Source organism: Pollicipes pollicipes, unplaced genomic scaffold (assembly GCF_011947565.3).
Source record: "Pollicipes pollicipes isolate AB1234 unplaced genomic scaffold, Ppol_2.1 Scaffold_5724;HRSCAF=6776_pilon_pilon_pilon, whole genome shotgun sequence".
Classification (NCBI taxonomy): domain Eukaryota; kingdom Metazoa; phylum Arthropoda; class Thecostraca; order Pollicipedomorpha; family Pollicipedidae; genus Pollicipes; species Pollicipes pollicipes.
Genome location: NW_023596746.1, coordinates 52193137 through 52211837, shown reverse-complemented (window position 1 = coordinate 52211837; position 18701 = coordinate 52193137). Strand labels below are relative to the sequence as shown.

The 18701-nt window shown below is 53.2% G+C and overlaps 2 protein-coding genes across 3 annotated transcripts; one reads left to right on the top strand and one right to left on the bottom strand.

Annotated features, from left to right (window-relative positions):
* Positions 1-94: 94 nt before the first annotated feature.
* On the top strand, positions 95-5929 carry LOC119103181 (ralBP1-associated Eps domain-containing protein 1). Its single transcript, XM_037226628.1, has 9 exons — positions 95-123; positions 1136-1219; positions 1663-1801; positions 2103-2328; positions 2666-2795; positions 3427-3525; positions 4070-4162; positions 5672-5826; positions 5905-5929. The coding sequence occupies exons 2-9, from the start codon at positions 1136-1138 to the stop codon at positions 5927-5929; spliced, it is 951 nt and encodes a 316-aa protein (XP_037082523.1). The 5' UTR covers positions 95-123.
* A 5076-nt stretch (positions 5930-11005) lies between these two features.
* On the bottom strand, positions 11006-15706 carry LOC119103379 (serine--tRNA ligase, mitochondrial). 2 transcript variants are annotated; one of them, XM_037226895.1, is made up of 6 exons: positions 15422-15706; positions 14169-14657; positions 13557-13715; positions 12880-13064; positions 12103-12260; positions 11006-11589 (listed from the first exon to the last, which is right to left on the bottom strand). In XM_037226895.1, the coding sequence occupies exons 2-6, from the start codon at positions 14640-14642 to the stop codon at positions 11252-11254; spliced, it is 1314 nt and encodes a 437-aa protein (XP_037082790.1). In that variant the 5' UTR covers positions 14643-14657; positions 15422-15706; the 3' UTR covers positions 11006-11251. The 2 variants fall into 2 exon arrangements, with proteins under 2 accessions (XP_037082790.1, XP_037082791.1); XM_037226896.1 differs by having other exon boundaries at positions 15555-15706.
* Positions 15707-18701: the final 2995 nt, after the last annotated feature.

The window sequence follows — 18701 nt, the reverse complement described above, 5'->3', positions numbered from 1 at the left end:
TCCTTGCATTACGCGTATATTTGACTCTTACGCGCCATAACCATCTCTTAGCCTGCTAAATTCAATTGTTGATATGTCAATTGTTGATGTCTGGAATTTGCGGTGGGGCAGGTTGATCCCACGGTGAGGATTGGGCTGCATTTTTAGGGCGTTGGTGACAGACGAATTTAAAGCTAATGTTTCAAAGGGAGGGTAAGATGAGCGTAGACCAGGTTTTGTTGATTTGTGTGTATGTGGAATTATGTTTTAACATGGCGTATTTCCTGTATCTTGAACCCTTGCCCCGTGACTTCCAAGCAATGATTCGAGTGTCTTGTGAAAGAAATGATCGGAGGTCTTAACGTGGATGCCCGCTGATGCTACTACCCCCCTCTGAGGCTGCAGTGCATGCATGGGGATGGGTGTATTTTGCAGGCTTCATGTGTAAAGATGTGATAATGATCTGTTGGTTATGTGACTTCCAAGCCATCTGATATAAAAGGAAAACAACTTATTGAAGCCACCTACAGATATTTCAACTGAAAGCACATTTGTCATATCTTTCTGTCACACTCACTTGCCAGCTGATGAAGACTGCGTAGTGCTCAAAAATTTGAAGTGCTCAACTGTGCTTTTCATGACGCTCATTGACTAATTTCTTAATGATGTGCTGTTTTGTTATGTCAGCAAAGTAGCACATATTGTTTTGAGTGGTAAGCTAATTATTAAGATCTTGGCTTATGAGTAGACAACAGTATCCAACACAGATTGGATGATTATTTGAAGATCACCAAGCTGTCATCACAGCTGTTTACAAACAATTTACAAGCTAAATGTCTTCTGGACCAGGATAATGAGCAATTGTTGTCATGTTTGCCTTTTGATATCTACCTGCATTGTATTCATTCAAAAATCAATGTGCATCAAAGTCAGGATGCCCATTTTTCATTCAAATGTGGGCCTGGATGTGTGGGAAGCCCTCACTTCAAGGTGTAGATGTAACTTGAGGTATCCATACACACTTATTCTGAAATGAGGCTTTAGTCAAAACTTGCTTTTAAAACCTTGCCTGTTTGTATGGTGAATGCAACACTAGGTGCCTGTTAAATTGATGCAGTGTTTTGTCAGGCCCCTGTGAACTGTTTGTATTTTTCAGATGGATAAGGAAATGAGCTTAATCAAGTCACCTGACTTGATTAATTTAAATGACACAGATACAGATGCAGAGATTCAGTACAAGGTAATTATTGACAAACAACAGGAAACTTGCCAATCATACCAATTAAATGTTTGTTTATGCATAAGTTCTAAAGTGACTTATGCACATGTGTGACTGTTAAATGGAATGCCTAAGCCTGCTTGTCAATATTTTGATGTCAATGCAGTGAGACTATGATGGTTGCATTTTGCTGATGATGAGTTTCACCATTGCCCCTGTCTTACCACAAAGGTAGGTGACATGACATAAAGCAAGACTACTGCCAGCTTGCTAGCTTGAGGGTGCAGCATTATCTGAACAACAAGTACAATGCAGCATCTAATGGAATACATTGTGTGTGACAATATTTGACCTCTTAGGTAGCAGGATTGTCATAATTTGCTGTGCTACTGAACCCATGGCTTGGGGTTCACTGCCTCCCGCACTCACCCCTTAAACTGCTCCCACACCCGGCCCATTGGCAGAGCCTGGGTGCCACCAATGGGGAGGCGACAGCTGACACAGATGAGCCACACCTCTCTGCCGACTCGCCCTCTGCTTCCTCACCAGCCAGTGACTCGCCCAAGCCGGCCCGGCCCGGTCGCGTCCAGTGGCAGACAACATGTGAGTGTCTGGCCTGGTTTGGTCTGGTCTGGCCCAGCCCAACCCAGCCTCAGCCCCAGCCCCAGCCCCAGCCCCAGCCCCAGGCCCAGCCCCAGCTCCAGCTCCAGCTCCAGCCACAGCCACAGCCCATTTTATGAAAGAGGGCTGTCTAGTGTAGAACTCTAGTGAAAGTGACAGCATATCTCTGGCTGACATGTCATACATTGTATTGCTTCATTTTGCCATTCACATAATGGTGATGACAAAGTGTGCGTGTGTGCGTGTGCGCGTGCGTGACGGCCGTGGGCCTGCTGCCGGCCAGTGTCTGACGAGCGGCGCCAGCTGCTGGCGACCGAGGGCGAGTCCTCGGACCGCCACTCGTCCGAGGACGAGGTGGACGTGTGGACGGTGAGCGGCGAGCAGCGCCAGTACTACGTGCAGCAGTTCCTGGCGCTGCAGTCCGACCTCGCCGGTCTCGTACCCGGACACACTGCCAAGGCCTTTTTTGAGAAGAGCAAGCTACCTGTGGCGGCGCTGAGCAAGATCTGGTGAGCAGCGGTGGTCGTAGATGGGTGCCCAGGGCCTGTGACTGAACGCCGGCCGACTGATGACTTGAGGTTTAAGGTGAACGTCATGTCATCTGATAGTGAATTTGCACATTATTCTCCCTCCTGGACATTACTCGCTATTATCTATACTACGTGCACCTGCGCTATGCCTGAGCTGGCAGCTACGTGGAGCCCGGGAGTGCATTGGAAGCTTACAGCAGAACAGGACTGGTGTGAGTTAGGGCTCCTCGCAAGCCAGCGTGGGCCAGGCCAGACAATGGGCTGGATGCTCATAGGCACATATCAAGGGTGGCCCACATGTGTGTTTGCTTGGCAGGAATTTGTCGGACGTCACCCGAGATGGCTGTCTGTGTCTGGAGGAGTTCGTCACCGCCATGCACCTGGTCGTGCTCAGGAGGAACAGGATCGAGGTCCCTGATCAGCTGCCAATGTCACTTGTGCCTAAGGTCGGTGCAGCAGCGCACAGTTTGTGTTTGTGCAGATGCAGGGTGATCGCGCCCGACGCTGATGCCGGCTCGTGACGCGTGCGTTCTGTTGTGGATCATGCTGGCAGATGTTGTTTGGAGATTCCAGTCGATGCTACAGAATCGCTATGGGTTCTCTTAGGGTGTTTTGCAAGGTGACGCCGAGATATGATCTCGGGCTGGCGTGGCGCCATTTAGCGTGTTACCTGGCGCCAGCCGCGGTCATGTGCTTACCCGTTCGCGGATCCTGCGCCAAACGGGCGCCGGCCACGGTTGTATGCTGACCCGTGTGTCGATCCTGCGCCAGACGGGCACCGGCCGTGGTTGTGTGCTGACCTGTGTGTCGATCCTGTGCCAGACGGGCGCCGGCCGCGGTTGTGTGCTGACCCGTGTGTCGATCCTGCGCCAGACGGGCGCCGGCCGCGGTTGTGTGTTGACCCGTGTGTGCATCCTGTGCCAGACGGGCGCCGGCCGCGGTTGTGTGCTGACCCGTGTGTCGATCCTGCGCCAGACGGATGCCGGCCGGGGTTGTGTGCTGACCCGTGTGTGAATCCTGCGTCAGACGGGTGCCGGCCGGGGTTGTGTGCTGACCCGTGTGTCGATCCTGCGTCAGACGGGCGCCGGCCTGTCCGCGCCGCGACCGGCCGAACCGTCGCAGCCGACGGCTGGCGGCCCACCGTCCGCCCAGCTGACTTCGCCCAAGGGCAAGGAGGTGCGACCCCGTTTTGTGACTGACCGCTTCCGGCGGACGATGTCGAGGTCGAGGTAGCTGACGGACTGCGTGAGCTCCAGTCGGGATGCCCGGCTGTTTATGGTCGTTTCGGGCTATGGCGATGCGACGGAAGCTTCCCGCGTCAGACAGCTCGTTGGTCGGTGATTTTGTGGCGCAGAGGTCACTGTTTCCGTCCATGTGCTGGTCCAGGACTGGTGACCAAGCCCTGCTTGGCTTTCATTCGAAGCGAGAAATTAGCCATGTGAACACTTCGAGATATCTTGCTAAATTACGGTGGTGTTACTCTAAATTTGGTCTCGTCTCTGTGCTCGAATGCTGTAATTTGATTGCTGATGAAGCTGGAGGTGGAGTGGAACGGACGCGGCGAGGGTTTTTCTGTGCGGCGTTCGTCTGTGGACGTCGATGGCGGCTGCCGCCTATTGATGATTGGAGTCCAGCGACCAATGAAACAGTCGTCTGTGTCCGACATGTTTTTGAAGTGATTTGACGGCTGCTTTTTTGACAGAGGTTCGCCCCATTTCAGTGGACTAAGTTCGTTGAGTCTCCCATGAGCAACATGTCGTCGCCTGGCATAAAGCCAGTCAATTTCGACTTCCACAAGTCGGCAGTGGAGCAGGTCAGTGGGACAGCTTATAGGCAACCGGGTGAACGAACCAAAAAAAAACAAAAACGTACTGTACGAGGCCCAAATATTGGGCTCTTCATTGGCGTCAAGGATTGGGGTATCTATTCTAAGAAGCTGGAGTGAATGACTCGTTTTTGTGACTTGGGTCTACCATGCATGCAGCACGATGCTGATTTTAATTCAGGTCGGTCTGTCATTTTTTCGAGGTTGCGACCAATGAGTGGCCAATGGCACAATCCATCCAATCATTGGTGAGCAAAAGTGTGGCTGTTCTAAAACATGTGGTCAGGTTGATGAGTGCTCAGATTGTGTACATTGACGAGAGTTTTCGATATATTTTGGTTTAGGGCTTTGCTGTGCATTCTGAAAAAAAACGCTGGGATGTGGATTGGTGTCACACGGGCCATGGCAGTAAGTTAATTTCCTGGCATGTGTAATGTGCTGGTTCATATTCCGGTGATCTGTGATATTATTTTGGATTCAGTCTCACTACCAGTCGTTTTATAAATAAAACCTCGCTGTCCAGACATTTGCATCTCGTGATATTTTTTGTTTGTGTCAAATTTATTTGTGTACATTGTCAGTTAGTACCAGTAATTATGTGGTTTGTTTTTTCAACCAATGTTTAATATCTTATGCTTTTTGACAGTCACCCTTTATTTTTAGCTTTGCTCAAAGCGATCAGTGCGCCATGCAACACTACCTTTGTGTTACATGTAAGTCGTTTTTCTGTTTTGCTGCTTTACTTCGCAGCATTGTCGCGCCATCTGCTCCACAATACCGCCAGTTTCCGTCAGTTTTCTTCGGACGGTTTAGATCAGCAAAAACCGGCTGGTAAAAACCCTTTCAGCTGACCACTGCCAACTCTGATTATGACATTGACCAAGGTTACTGAGACACGTCGTTGATGACTAAAAGCTAATGAAACTATTAGTGTCACTCATGGTGGAGGCTTTTCAAGGTGAAGTTCATGTTGGATTAGGTCTTCAGACCGGTGGAACAATATATCAAATATTTCACATCGCGCCAATGTTATCGTCGCACACGAAGATAAGAAAGTTCACGATACGAAACACGTACGCGGAAGTGCAGGCTCATCCAAAGTCAAGCGCATGGGATATAAAATTAATCAGGGTTGCCTACATTATCCGTCAGATATATGTGTTTGAAAGCTTTGACTTGATGTAGCGTTATCCGGCGGATGGGGGTAGAGCTGTTTGGGACGGCAAAACAACGTGGATCAACAGCGTTAGAACTACCATGACAGTTCAGCCCTAAGGTGTCATCAGATGACCTCTTTATCAGGTGTGGATTCCGCACGGGGCACGTTTGTGCCGTCCTGGCGTGTGGATTGGTGTTAGGCCGCACGGTGTTTGGAATCGAGGGGCCACACACCCCCACGCGGTCCAGGATGGTGTTGCGCCGAGTGCCGTCGAAATCCGAGATCCGCTGCACCACAGCGTGTGTGCGGCCATGACCCGTGGTCTCGGGCGGCGCCAGAACCCGCAGATCCTGCACCCGGTGGCCGTGAAGGGGACACGGGACGAGCAGGGCCGCCGGCCGCGCGGCGACTCGTCCGACTCCGACTCGGCCGAGAGTGCAGAGCCTGCGCCCGCGTCTTCACCGCCGCCGCCGCCGCCTCCTCCGCCGCCGCCTCCGCCGCCGCCGCCTCCTCCGCCTCCGCCGCCGCCACCGCCGCCGCCGGCCGCCCTGGCCGCCCGGCCTGCTGGCAGGACGCTCCGACACAGTGCGTGCTAGGGGCACCTGGATCTGACCCTATGATGGTCGCTAGCGGACAGCCCCCCCCCCCCCCCACCTTAATGGCGGCCTTCCCATATGTCGGCCTAGTGTAGCAATCATGGGGTTGGACGTGTCAAACTTGTTTGTCTCATGTGGAGAAAATGTCGACAAGCTTTTGCGATTTGGCCTGCCGAATGGTCATGTTTATCGCCCCCTGCTCCACCACTCATAGCTCGAAAAATGTTTGAGTTTTGGAACTGTTCGTTTGAAGGCAGCAGGCCAAAGGACTTCATGTTTCCCTGGGTACGTCAGACTGCTAACGCAAACTTGACCTGGCGGTCTGTGGAGGCCGCTGGCGGCCTCGTGGTCGCGATATTGAGCATGCGGTGATGTGTGCAGGCAGCTCGGGTCCGCCGGGCGCGGCCGATCCTTACAGCGGGCCGGCCAGCCTGCCGGTGCTGGCGCAGACGGCTCCGGTGCTGCCGTGCCGCCTGCCACAGCCGGCGCCGCCGCCACCGCCGCCGCGGCCCGGTGCCAGCAGTCACGCGCGCAGCAGCTCACTGGACCTGAGCCGGGCGCCGCCGCAGCCGACGGCGCCGCCGCTCGTGCCGCCGCGCGGCTCGCCGGCCGACGTGAGTCAGGGCCGGGCCCGCCAACCCGCGCCGGAGTGCTCCGTCACCAGCCGGTGCGCACGGCTGCGTAAGGTCGTGGTGGTGCATGTGTGGAGTTATGGGCTGTTTAACGACACAAAGCTTCTGGCCTTGTGACGCCGACACCTGTCACGCCCATTGCTGTGGCGTACCGCGAAACATCCGCGCTGGCGCGTGGACCCGACGTCGACGGCCTTGAAGGACGGAATATGGGCTGAATGCTCGACAGGTATTCAGTGCGGCGGCGATCGCTACCGCGGCGGTGGCCGGAGGACGGCGCGGCCGAACGGCACGTCTGCCAGTCTTGCGGCCCGCTGGCGCGCGTGTAGGATATTACCCGTCGTGTGGGAGGTAAAACACAGGCAACTCGCACGTAAAGCCCGCACGTTGAACATGATTTGAGCTTACGAAGGTGTAAGAGCGGCTGGTTTGTCACAAACTGGCCACCCTCCTGTCACGTGTCGGCGGCGCGCTGTGAGGTCACCAGCAGGGACCTATGTTGCCAGGCCACCCGCAGTCAAGCGCGACCACCACAGCCGCCTGCCGAGCCGGGTGACTTCGCCGACTTCAGTCAGTTCCAAGAGCCGGGTCCCGAGCGGCGCCAGGGCGCCTTCGAGGTCTACAAGAAGCCAGGTCAGTGTCGCTGACAGCCCGTGACCCCGGCCCGTGACCCCGGCCCGTGACCCCGGCCCGTGACCCCGGCCCGTGACCCCGGCCTATGAGCAGGCACGTGGTCGGGACCGCTCTATGTCCTTGCAGCTCCCCACCTGTGCTTGGTGGGGTTGGGCATAGCGTGCTGATGTCCCATGGCGAAAGGCCATGCGCTTTAGGTGATCGCCTCTCGAATATTACATAATCGCGATGTGGGCAACATGTTGGATGTTATAATATGGGTTGCCTCAGAGCCTTGAAATGTCATCTAGCAGACAGGGGAACGCTGCATGAGTTGTCGGAGTTGCATGAGTGGCCGTGTCGGCGCACGTTTGTGCTGGCCGCGGCCGGACGTGGCCGTGCCGGCACCGGCTTGTGCGGGCCGCAACGGCCGGACGTGGCCGTGCCGGCACCGGTTTGTGCGGGCCGCGGTCGGACGTGGCCGTGCCGGCACCGGTTTGTGCGGGCCGCGGCCGGACGTGGCCGTGCCGGCACCGGTTTGTGCGGGCCGCGGTCGGACGTGGCCGTGCCGGCACCGGTTTGTGCGGGCCGCAACGGCCGGACGTGGCCGTACCGGCACCGGTTTGCGCGGGCCGCGGTCGGACGTGGTCGTGTCGGCGCCCGTTTGTGCTGGCCGCAACGGCCGGACGTGGCCGTGTCGCCACGGGCGCGGGCACGGCCGGACGTGGCCATGTCGGCGCCCGTTTGTGCCGGCGGCGGCTGCGCGCGCGCGTCTGGTGACCGTGGACCGGGCGGCCACCGACAGCTGCGGCCGAGATGAGGCGCGGCTCGGCGAGCGAGCTGACGGCCAGTGCGGCCAGCAGCCGGCCGGCGCCGGCCATCAGCCCGGCCCGGCTCGCCACGCTCACCGTCCACGAGATGGTGGCCATGGGGTAAGTGGGAGGCGACGTGCTGGACTGGCACACGGCGGCAGCGGGGCTCTCAGTTTTGGCATTTCCTCCTCGTTGAATCACGTAAATACTGGTGACCTGTAAGCACTGTGGCTTGTGAAAGACAAAAACTGAAAAGTCGAGTAGGATCGGCAGGCAGTTTCGAATTTATTACTGATGTTCGTTTCGGTAAAGGTATGTGGCCGAAATATCAATATATCAGATATATTGATAGATTTTGTTGGTCCATTCTCCTGTTTATTCAACGAGTGATAGGGCTATCAATAACGTAATTTCTTGACGATGCAAAAGGGAAGTCCTCTCGCGACGAAAGCCACAAAACGTCTTTTTGGATTATTTGTTAAGCATGTAGCACCAAAACATGCACTTTTTGTGAATCTACTCGCAAGTGATAGATGTCAGTACTGTGCGGATGTGCCGACGCCGACATTATTCCCTATAAACGTATGACAAAAGTGGAGGTTTCTGCGCCGGTGTGGTGTTACGCACTATGACTCCTGTCCTGCTGGCGTGCTGTGATGGCAGTAGCGTGCGTATTCTCCCGACACGCTTGCGACCGTCCGTGACGCGGCCGTCCGTGACGCGGCCGCCCATCCGCATCAGCTCGTGGAGCCGGGACGTGCTTCAGCTGCTGATCCGGGCACAGCGCGAGCGGACGGCCACTCTGGCCCAGGTGACAGCCGAGCTCAACCAGGAGCTGGCCGAGGCCGTGGAGGAGCGCACCTCACTCGAGCTCCAGCTGGACCACATGCGGCCCAACAACGACTGAGAGCCTCAGCCGGCGGCCGGCACCCGACGCTCCCGCGGGCCGTGCCGGCTCCGGCGCGCTGGGAGGACGTCTGGCGGTGTGACTCCGGAGGGCTGGGAGGACAGCTGGCGGTGTGTACTCCGGAGGGCTGGGAGAACGGCTGGCGGTGTGACTCCGGCGCGCTGGGAGGACAGCTGGCGGTGTGTACTCCGGTGCGCTGGGAGGACAGCTGGCGGCTTGACTCCGGCGCGCTGGGAGGACGGCTGGCAATGTGTACTCCGGCGCGCTGGGAGGACAGCTGGCGGCGTGACTCCGGCGCGCTGGGAGGACGCTCGCCGACTGCCGGCTGGCAAGCACATCCGTGTGGCGCCAGGGTTGACGCAGAGGCCGGCGGACGAGGTCGGAGCTGGTGCACAGTTTATGGACGGGCGCTGAGCCCGGTTCCGGCCGCGTCAGGTCGGCGAGGTGGCCAGTGTGACAGCGCACGTGCGCCGGCCAAGCCTTTCGTTTCTGTTGCCAGATACGCTAATGACCCATTCCATCGTGTTTTGTCGACGGCTGGGGGTTGGTGGAGCCTGCTTCCAAGAATCGGGGACGTACCGATGAAGAGAGGGCGCGTGACGTCTGGTACATATCGGGCACCGCTCGTGTCGTGTTACGCTCGTGAGTAGAGAGCGATGGCCAAATGGACCGTTGTACCCTGCTGGGAGCGTGCGTGCTCTGACCATCAGCTTGGTAGGCTGGGATAAAAGCCATGTCGGCACACCTCTGGGAGATGGAGTCAGCCACGCCGCGCTGCCCTGACGCCATGGGACCCCGCGACAAACAGAGGGAAGGGGGAGGAGAGGCACGTCGAGGTCACGCGTGCTGGCCGTCCGGCGAGTCTCCATGGTTATGGCGGCGGCCCACTGACAAGGCAGCAGCTATTGTATGTTCTCATTGGTCGATGTTGGGCTCCGTCTTTCGGCGAGAAGAGGCAACTCGTGGCTGGCTTTATGAGTGCGTCGCTCGGCTTCACCAGCTTAGAGCCAAATATATCTATATGATTACACTGCATGATAACTCATAAATATTTTCTCCAAGTGGCGATTTTATTTAATCATGAAATCTGGTCGATGGCTTTTGCCGCACGTTAGCACTGCTGTTAGATGTTTTCTATAGGGTGAACATGACTATTTAACCCTCTAAATGCCCGCCAGGGTCGTATCATATTTTTAGATTTGTTCCCGGTTGTTGATGAAGTGAAATACAGAACGTCGAGGTGGTCTATACTGATGCAGTTTGCAGTTTGCGTGACCTGCTATGGTGGGTGGGGCGTGGCTGATGTGTCGAACGCTGGTGGACACGCGCCGTGTTTCTGCGCCGAGTTCTGTATGGAAGATGTCCTCATTGAATATTACGCGTCTCGAAGGTCTTATGCATTCAGGTGATATCTGAAAGGCTAGGCATGCTTGCTCTACAGTGAGGTCACTGCGTCATGGCAAATTGGCGATAAAGTGCAAACGCATGCAAGGCGTGAGTATAGGATGTTCAATGTGCATGCCAGATTTTGTCCGTCGCGTTACGCCGCTCCCTAGCGATACTAGGAGCGCTGTTTACATAGTATTCACCTGCAGCCGCTGCTCCTGTGAAATGCAGCAAAAAGAAAAGTAAAATCCGTGCTGCGTATACACCGCACGCGGCTTCTGGTCCTAACTATGCGATTTGGCCGTTTTGGCGCATGGCGGGTGCGTTGCGCCCCTCCCCCCCCCATGGGGAGCTGGTGACGGGCGCGTTCACCAGTCGTCACGCCGTGCCTGGGACCCGAGAGAGGGAAGTCCGCGGCGGATGGCGACCGATCCTGAATGTCACACCACTCGGGAACCGCTGGGCCGTGTAGGCGCGGCGCTACCTCGCAACCTGTGCACGCCTGGTCGCTTGAAACCGTGTCACTTGCGGATCACAAAGGCAAGGACCCTACCTGAACCACTTTATCTTAAAGGCAAAAACTACCACTGACAGCGACAGCAATTGGGAAAGCAAAACCTACAGTTTTTTGGTCATTAATAAGCGATGAACAGGCAAACCGATGCAGAGCCGCCACGGGACAACCACGACGCGGATGCGCTCTGCGGATCACGGAAAAAAACAAGAATTCGTAGCTGTTCCGTCTATCCAAAACGCAGCGAACACAAAGGGGACTTGATTGCATAGTTGATCACCGGATAGTTCCGTATCGACCACGCACCACTGTCTGGATGTCACATGTCGCAGACAACAGCCAGTGCCAACGAACGCCCATTGCATTCCACACGCTCATCCACAAAGCAGACATCGGGGACCCAGTGCTCGGCCCCAGCCACCGTTCTCACCGCAGGTGTCAGCTCTGACCACTGAGCCGTCAGCTCTGATCACTGAGTCGGAGCCGGTGCGGCCGGCTCCACTGGGCGCGGCCGGGCCGCGGTCGGAGGAGCTCCAGGCCACCGAGGAGCGGCCGCAGCGGCGTCGGCACGGCCACCGAGCCGTCGCGCCGCTGGTGCGTCTCGAGCAACGCCAGCAGGGTGCGGGGCACGGCGCAGGCCGTGCCGTTGACGGTGTGCAGCGGCCGGCCGGCCTCGTCCAGCACGCGCAGCCGCCGGCTCTGGTAGTCGGTGCAGTTGCTGGCGCTGCTCACCTCGCCGTACAGGCCCCGGCCCGGCATCCACGCCTCGGCGTCGTACTTGCGGTAGGCAGCGGCACCTGCAGCAGCACTCGCGGTCAGCACCAGCGGCGCACGCGGGCTCATCGGGCACCAGCAGTGACGTCGACCGTGGGGGGCTCACGCATTGCGCTCAGTGGCAAAGTTGTGCACATCCTTCGGCGGAATTTTACACCATTTCCTGTTTATTATGCATTTTACCTTTTACTCATGGATGCCTGAAGGCACAATGTTATCGGCAGTATTGCAAGAAGCATACCTAGAAATTTTAGTTTAGTTCAATCAAGTTAAATCAATTAAGCCTAGTTTATCCGTGCTTTATTCAGCGTTGATAAATTATTAGGGTGCACCAGTGGTACAAATCTGATTGAAACACTGGCATCACTTCAACACAAGCATGCCCAATCAGAAATTATTTCTTGACAGCGGTCGAAATAGAACGATAGTTTTACCGTGAAAGAAAGCCCGGTCCTCAACAAGAATGCCATCGATTGATGCATTTATAAAAAATTGATCGCCTCTCGAACACGACTAAGGTCTATTGTTCTCCTTGCCCAATTCATGTGGAGGCATGTCGTAAATAATAATGTGGAGCCCCAGAGCTGTAAAGATGCGCTGCTGCAGGTCCACAAACTCTTGCAGCAGGGCTTCCGATGCGGACAGGTCGCCGTCGCACACGCCGAACATCTCCACCTTGGTGAACTGGTGAACCCTGCAGCGGAGGCGGCACATCGTGGGGCCGGAGAGCGGTGCTCGGCACGGTCTGCGTTGTCCTCCCTCTACCCTGCTCACGGAGCGGAACGACCGGTACGGTCTGCGCTGTCCTCTCTCTACCTTGCTCGCGAAGCGGAGGTACCGCTGACGCGTACAGTGACACGGGACGAATGTCTGTTCCCTGCTTATTATACTGACGGACCGTTGGCGAAGATCGACGTGCCATCAGCTGGTACCACGACGGAGGCACTGGCAAGATGAGACAACTCTAAGCCCCAAGGCGTTCAGAAGTGAGGATGCTATCCGTAAAGATTATATTCAAATTGCAGAAAGCACAATGGGTAAGCCCAATTTCTGGCACTTTATGACCGCTGTCCAGAAGAAAGTGCTTGGAAAGCGAAAAAGGATGGGATACGTGTCATGGAACGCAATGATATATGCGGAAACGCGACAGTGCCGTAAAATAGACCAAACAATGATGCGTAGCTCATGTCACAGGTTCAGTCCCCAGAGGAAACAACGTGACGAAAAGTCGCGCAATGAGCCGATCCATCCGAGATCGTGAGAACACACAAGGCCACGCCACGCCACCGCCGCCGCGGTCGCGACCTTCTGACCTGTACAACCCGGACTCAGCCTCCAGGTTGGAGACCTCGGGGCGAAAGCAGCGTGACACGGCGGCCAGCCGGAGCGGCAGCCGCGACGGCGGCAGGCGGCGACCGGCCAGCAGCGAAGCCAGCGCCATCTCGGCCGTCCCCGACAGGCACACGTCGCCGTGCAGCCGCTCGTCCAGCGAGTACACCTGACGCGGCAGCCGCACCGTCGCTAACGTCACGGCGTGGCGTCTCCGGTTTTGAGTCAACAGAATGATACGTGACCATGATGCGGCATTAAGCGGACTTACACATTGAAAACATGGAGGGCCATATTGATCCAGGGTCCGGACGGATGAGTATGACATAGAACGATGGCAGGTCAAGTAAGTGGGGGCCCCTGTATCATAGGCAATTCTGCACAGGAGCTCTTTGACTCGCATCTGGTGGCACCGGCCTTACTAGGTAACGCAGATTCATCGAATGCCATTCATGAGACAATGCGAAGGAGACTCATGGCTGAAGCCAACAAACATTCGACTGTGAAACAAACAGCCACACACATTTAAACATTTAATGAATCAGCCCTTAGCTCGTGTATCTCGGCATTTTCCAGACGCGCCGCTGCCGTCATTCATGCTCATTTCTTATAAATGAAAGGTGGAAGTGGAAGTCTCTGCGCCGATCTAGGTGCCACCCACCATGGTCCTGTCGCCATGGACAGGCACACCGCAGGCCTCCAGGTAGGACGAGTGCAGCAGGTCAGGCACGGAGACGAGCCGGAAGCCGGCGCCCGTCAGCGTGGAGAGCGCGTGCCGCACCAGGGCCGCCTCCAGCTCAGCCAGCTCGTGCTTCAGGTACTTTTGGCACATGAGGGGGAGGGGGCATAGAGCACCGGCAGGCCTGGTGTCGGGGATACCTCCGGCCGGGCACTCGTGTCGCCGTATAGTAAACGGATGTACAAATGAGCGGTAAATCAAACGTACGAAATCATCACATCACATTAGCATCAGCAGTCCCATCCAAATCAAGCGATTTCGTTTGGAACAGTCACGTCGCCACACAGTCACACGTCGCACATTCACAGGCGTGCCGTCTTACTGATTTAGCTTCCTCGAATTGGCACAAGCTCATGCACCAAGGTACCGCTGCTCATTGCATCACATGCTTCATAAAATCCCCATTGCATGACTATCGTACTATCGACTATCGTACTATCGTACTAACCAATTGTTTTGACCATCGCTCAAATAGCTTAAAAGTATAAACCTTACAGCCAGCAGGTGCAGCAGCAGGCGTGTAGTGACCCTTACATATGTCCGGCTACCCGTGAGCAGTCCAAGGTTGTCCATACGGAACATGTTGAGCTTCTGGGCACGGTGCCGAAAGTCCTTGACAGGGAAGTCGAAGGACGGCTTCTGGCCGACCTTGCGCGCCACCTCCATCTCGTCCGAATCGGGCGACGGCCGGGTGCGGTTCGGCAGTCGCAGCGCCTCGGCCACCAGCCGGCGCAGCACGGGCAGACGTTCGGCGGCTGCTGCCGCGCTGTACTGCGCGTGTAACTCCTGCACTAGCCAAACGTTGCCGACGCCCTTGCGGCGCTGCACATCAGCGTCGATTTGGTCGGCATTGGCAGGATCCAGCAGGTAGTCCCAGTCCAGCCCTGCTGTGGGTTCATCACCAGCAAAGAAGTGTCTGCCAGCCACACTCAGCCACGACTGATGATAGATGGTGCGGAGACGAGCAGCTGGCATGAGCAGGCTGGACAGCTGAACTGGCCAAGCCATCTCTGTCAGTCACACCTGGGCACAAAAGAAGTTGGCTGAGGGGAGATGTTATCAGCTTTTATGGCAGAATACTTAAGGCTGCTTGCAAAAATTCACACTACTTTAGCCTTAACTTGTGTATTAAATAGTTTTCATTGGTATTTCAAGTCCTCATATTCAACCTCAATGCAACATTGCCATCACAGCCAAGTAGGCTTGCCACTTAACTTCTGCCACATCTCATTAGGTTGATGCCAGTTCAAAAAATCATCAACAGCTAATGGCTACTACATGATGTCAAACAGGTTGTGAAGCAATTTCCCACCAAGTGTTTATATACAGAATATGGACTCTGAATATTCACACTACTTTAGCCTTAACTTGTGTATTAAATAGTTTTCATTGGTATTTCAAGTCCTCATATTCAACCTCAATGCAACATTGCTGTCACAGCCAAGTAGGTTTGCCACTTGACTTCTGCCACATCTCATTAGACTGATGCCAGTTCAAAAAATCAACAACAGCCAATGGCTACTACATGATGTCAAACAGGTTGTGAAGCAATTTCCCACCAAGTGTTTATGTACAGAATATGGACTCTGAATATTGTAATAAAAACCAAAAGGAAGCATTCATTGACAAAAACATTGACCCTGTTCACCTGACATGGTTTGGTTGGCATCACAAATAAGTAAAAAAAAACACAGCACTCCAGCCAATCAATAGTGCATAATTCCCTGAAACATTGATTCCATACACTGAAATGGGCAATGAATGTGCGCCAAACTTCGGGCACTCACATTTGCAGTGCTGAAAGCTCTATTGGAAGTGTTCAGCATACTATTTCTATTTTCGCAGCCTGGCCAACCAACATATCCCGATTAAAGGAGGAAATCCCCAAAACGACCTTGACTCGACTGCATTTCCACTTACGTCTAAGTCAGACCGGCTAGTAACGATCCACCTCACTCGTGCTGAGAGGAGGTATAGCCCATATGTGATGGGAGGAGAATAATTCGTTGAACCCTAACCTTGAGCCCTGAACTAGTGGGGCCTTAGTCAAACTTGCTAGAACCCAATGTGATGCATACCGCTGAAAATACACGAGGCGTTGGTTGGACATGCAAACCCGGCATATTTTGTCAGCCCCGCGCCATTTACATCTAAACAGGCCAGTTCTGTTCCAGCAGCAACAGCACTGGGAGATAACTGCTTGTACAAGCGAATATAAGCAAACATTCACCACTTAAATTCACTATGGTTTGCTACCAAGATGCCGTGTGTTCTTCCTTCGATCAAAAACTTGGAGAAGAAGCGCAGAAAATTTCCTCCGCTCTGTCTCGCTCATTCCGGAGCAGAGCAATCGCGGAGAGTGTCACGCGCGTTGCGGAGCTGCAGTGCCGGCGTTGCTGTGGTACAGGGCTGCATAACTGGGCGTGGTGCAGGAGGTGAGGGCTGATTGTGCTGTTGTTTTGGTCATTTGTGTTTGTTTTGGACCAGTCAACACATCCACGTGACACCGTGGTCGTTGCGTCAGTAAGTTGTGTTGTAGATGTACACCGTCAGTGCGTGCATGTGGCTTGCGTCACTCGCTATGAACATGATCAATTATACGAGCGTAGGATGACATAAATGAAAGAGAGAGTGCTAAAATATAAGGTTGGTTGTTTTGGACTAGGAGGCAGCATTGGCTTACCAACTCACCACTGCCTAGTGTGATTGTATGGTGGTTTGAAAATAAAAATTGTGCTATGAATTGTGTGTCATGATTTATATCATGTATCATAAGTCCTGCATCACAAGTTTTGCCTCAGGATTCATGGTCAGTAAGACCCAAGAAAAAGCCTGCTCACCTTGAAAATTTGTAGTCATAACTCAGATAGTGATACACCTTTGGTCATTATCAAGGGAAGTGAACTTCATGGCTTTTGCATTGAAAGGGATATGTTCACCATGCCTGCACATTGACATGGAGGTGGTTTCTCTTTGATATTGCATGCTGCCTTATAAAAGGAGTACTACATTTAGAAAACCATTCACATCCCGCACCATGTGTCACTCAAGTTAATAATAATATGAATGGATGGTTAACCACATGTGTTGTAAGTCATTGTAGTATTAATAGGATAGATGCCACATGAATAAGCTACACAAACTTTTTGGTGTGCAACAAACCTTATTGATTATGAGCTAACTCATCGTGACTTAACCTAGCCTAAGGTTGACTGAGGGACATAACATTTTCATGAGTCCTAATTCCAAGCACACTGGATACAATGATAAAACTTGTTTTGGCTGAACTGAAAACTTATTGAATGGATCATTTTTAAAAGTCATTTTGGGAAAGAAGAACCAATTTTATGTAGGTGATTTTGCTGTTAGGTTATGAAAATGTGGTTTGGGTATGTTGAGTAACTCCAGGTAAATTCTGTAACTGCTCAAAAATCTAGTCTAGGTCGTGCCCAAATAAGTTTGGGAAGCAAAAATGACAAGCCTTTGGAGAGTCATCTACATGTTCATGCCTGTATAACCTGCATGCCTGAATGCAGTTTGGTGCCTTAACACCCGTACAGGTGGCCGGCCAGATACCCTTCACACCGGTGTGGGGGGTCAATTTGACCCCCTGAGATCTTGAGAACCAAGAAAGCTAGAGACATGAAATTTACAGGGTGTGTTGCCCTGTATGTGAACTTACTTAGGTGAAAGTTTCAGTTTCTTAGGTCATGACCTTTGGGTCAAAAAAGATCAAACAGGTTCAAGTTCCAGGTTTGTTTATAAAGTGCCCCCAGAAACTAGATAACTGTTTCTAAGCAAAATGTCAAATTCTCATTCAAGGTCAGTAACCTTTTTTGACCTTTTGAGGGTCAAGGTGACCAAAATCATACAAGGTTGCTTTGGGTTTAGCATTTGACTAAGCAACACAGATTACACTAGGCAGTATGTCCTGAAACAAAATGTTAGCTGACATCATTTTGGGCCAGTGACTATTCTGGCCTTTGAGAAGTCCATGGAAGATGTATAATGTGGTCCCTGTTTTCAGTAAACAGGAAATGAGCACCATAAACTATCCCACACAGCAAGCCCAAGAGTAACAAAACAGGTTGGTTTTCACCTTGGTGAAAACCAACTGTGACCTTCATACATGACCTTAGATGAATACAATTTGCTCATTCAACTGTTGTGTTGCCTAAGAAAGCATCTCAGAGAGGTGTGGCTTCATCTAACTCTCCATTGTTGGATCAAATTGAAGGAGTCCCTAGAAATTGCCTTCGCTGAAACCATGGCCCGACTTTGACCTGCCATAGGTCAGCGACCTTACAAGCTACATCCAAATGTTTGACGCCAAACGATCCACTATTCAATTGTCTACAGCTGTGCAAAATTTGGCGCGGCTACACAGCGCCGTTCGGAAACCATTCTGGAAAACCTTTGGGGGGGGGGGGGGAGTCAATTTCATCCCCCCACCCGAGCGCGTGTTAAATTAAGTTCATACCGTGATAATACTGCTTGCTCCACTTACTCACAGTACAAATTATGCATTGTGAAATGTCCAGGTGAGGCTTTCATCATTTTATGGGAGAAATTTGTAATCAGTCAACTTGTGATCGAAGTAGAGCCAAAAAGCTGAAGTTTTGTGTAATACTATGGAGATTGTTTTCAGGCATAAGACACTTTAAGGTATCTAAGCTGAAACTTCTTCATGATAAAGCACTGAACTTAATGTGAGAAACACATTCAAAAACGAAATTGAAGATCTGTTGGTAACTTTTTGAACAAACATAGTTAAGAGGCACTCCCCATTATGCAATGTGATAAATCCTCAGTGTTCTTTTTTTGTTCCTTAAAATCAAGTAGAATGAGTCTCAGGGTTGAGCAATGAAAAGTTATGTGAACCCCTTGTAAACAACTAAAGATAGTTTGTCCTTGATTTGATCCACTGGTGTCTCAAAGTGAAGGCTGAACCCCTCACTGAATAGGAGGCTTCACTTCTGAGTCAGTCTCTCTCCCCCCCCCCCCCCCACACTCCCACCCGTGTCGTGGCACCAATGCTTAACCACACCTCAAAACAATTGTGTACCA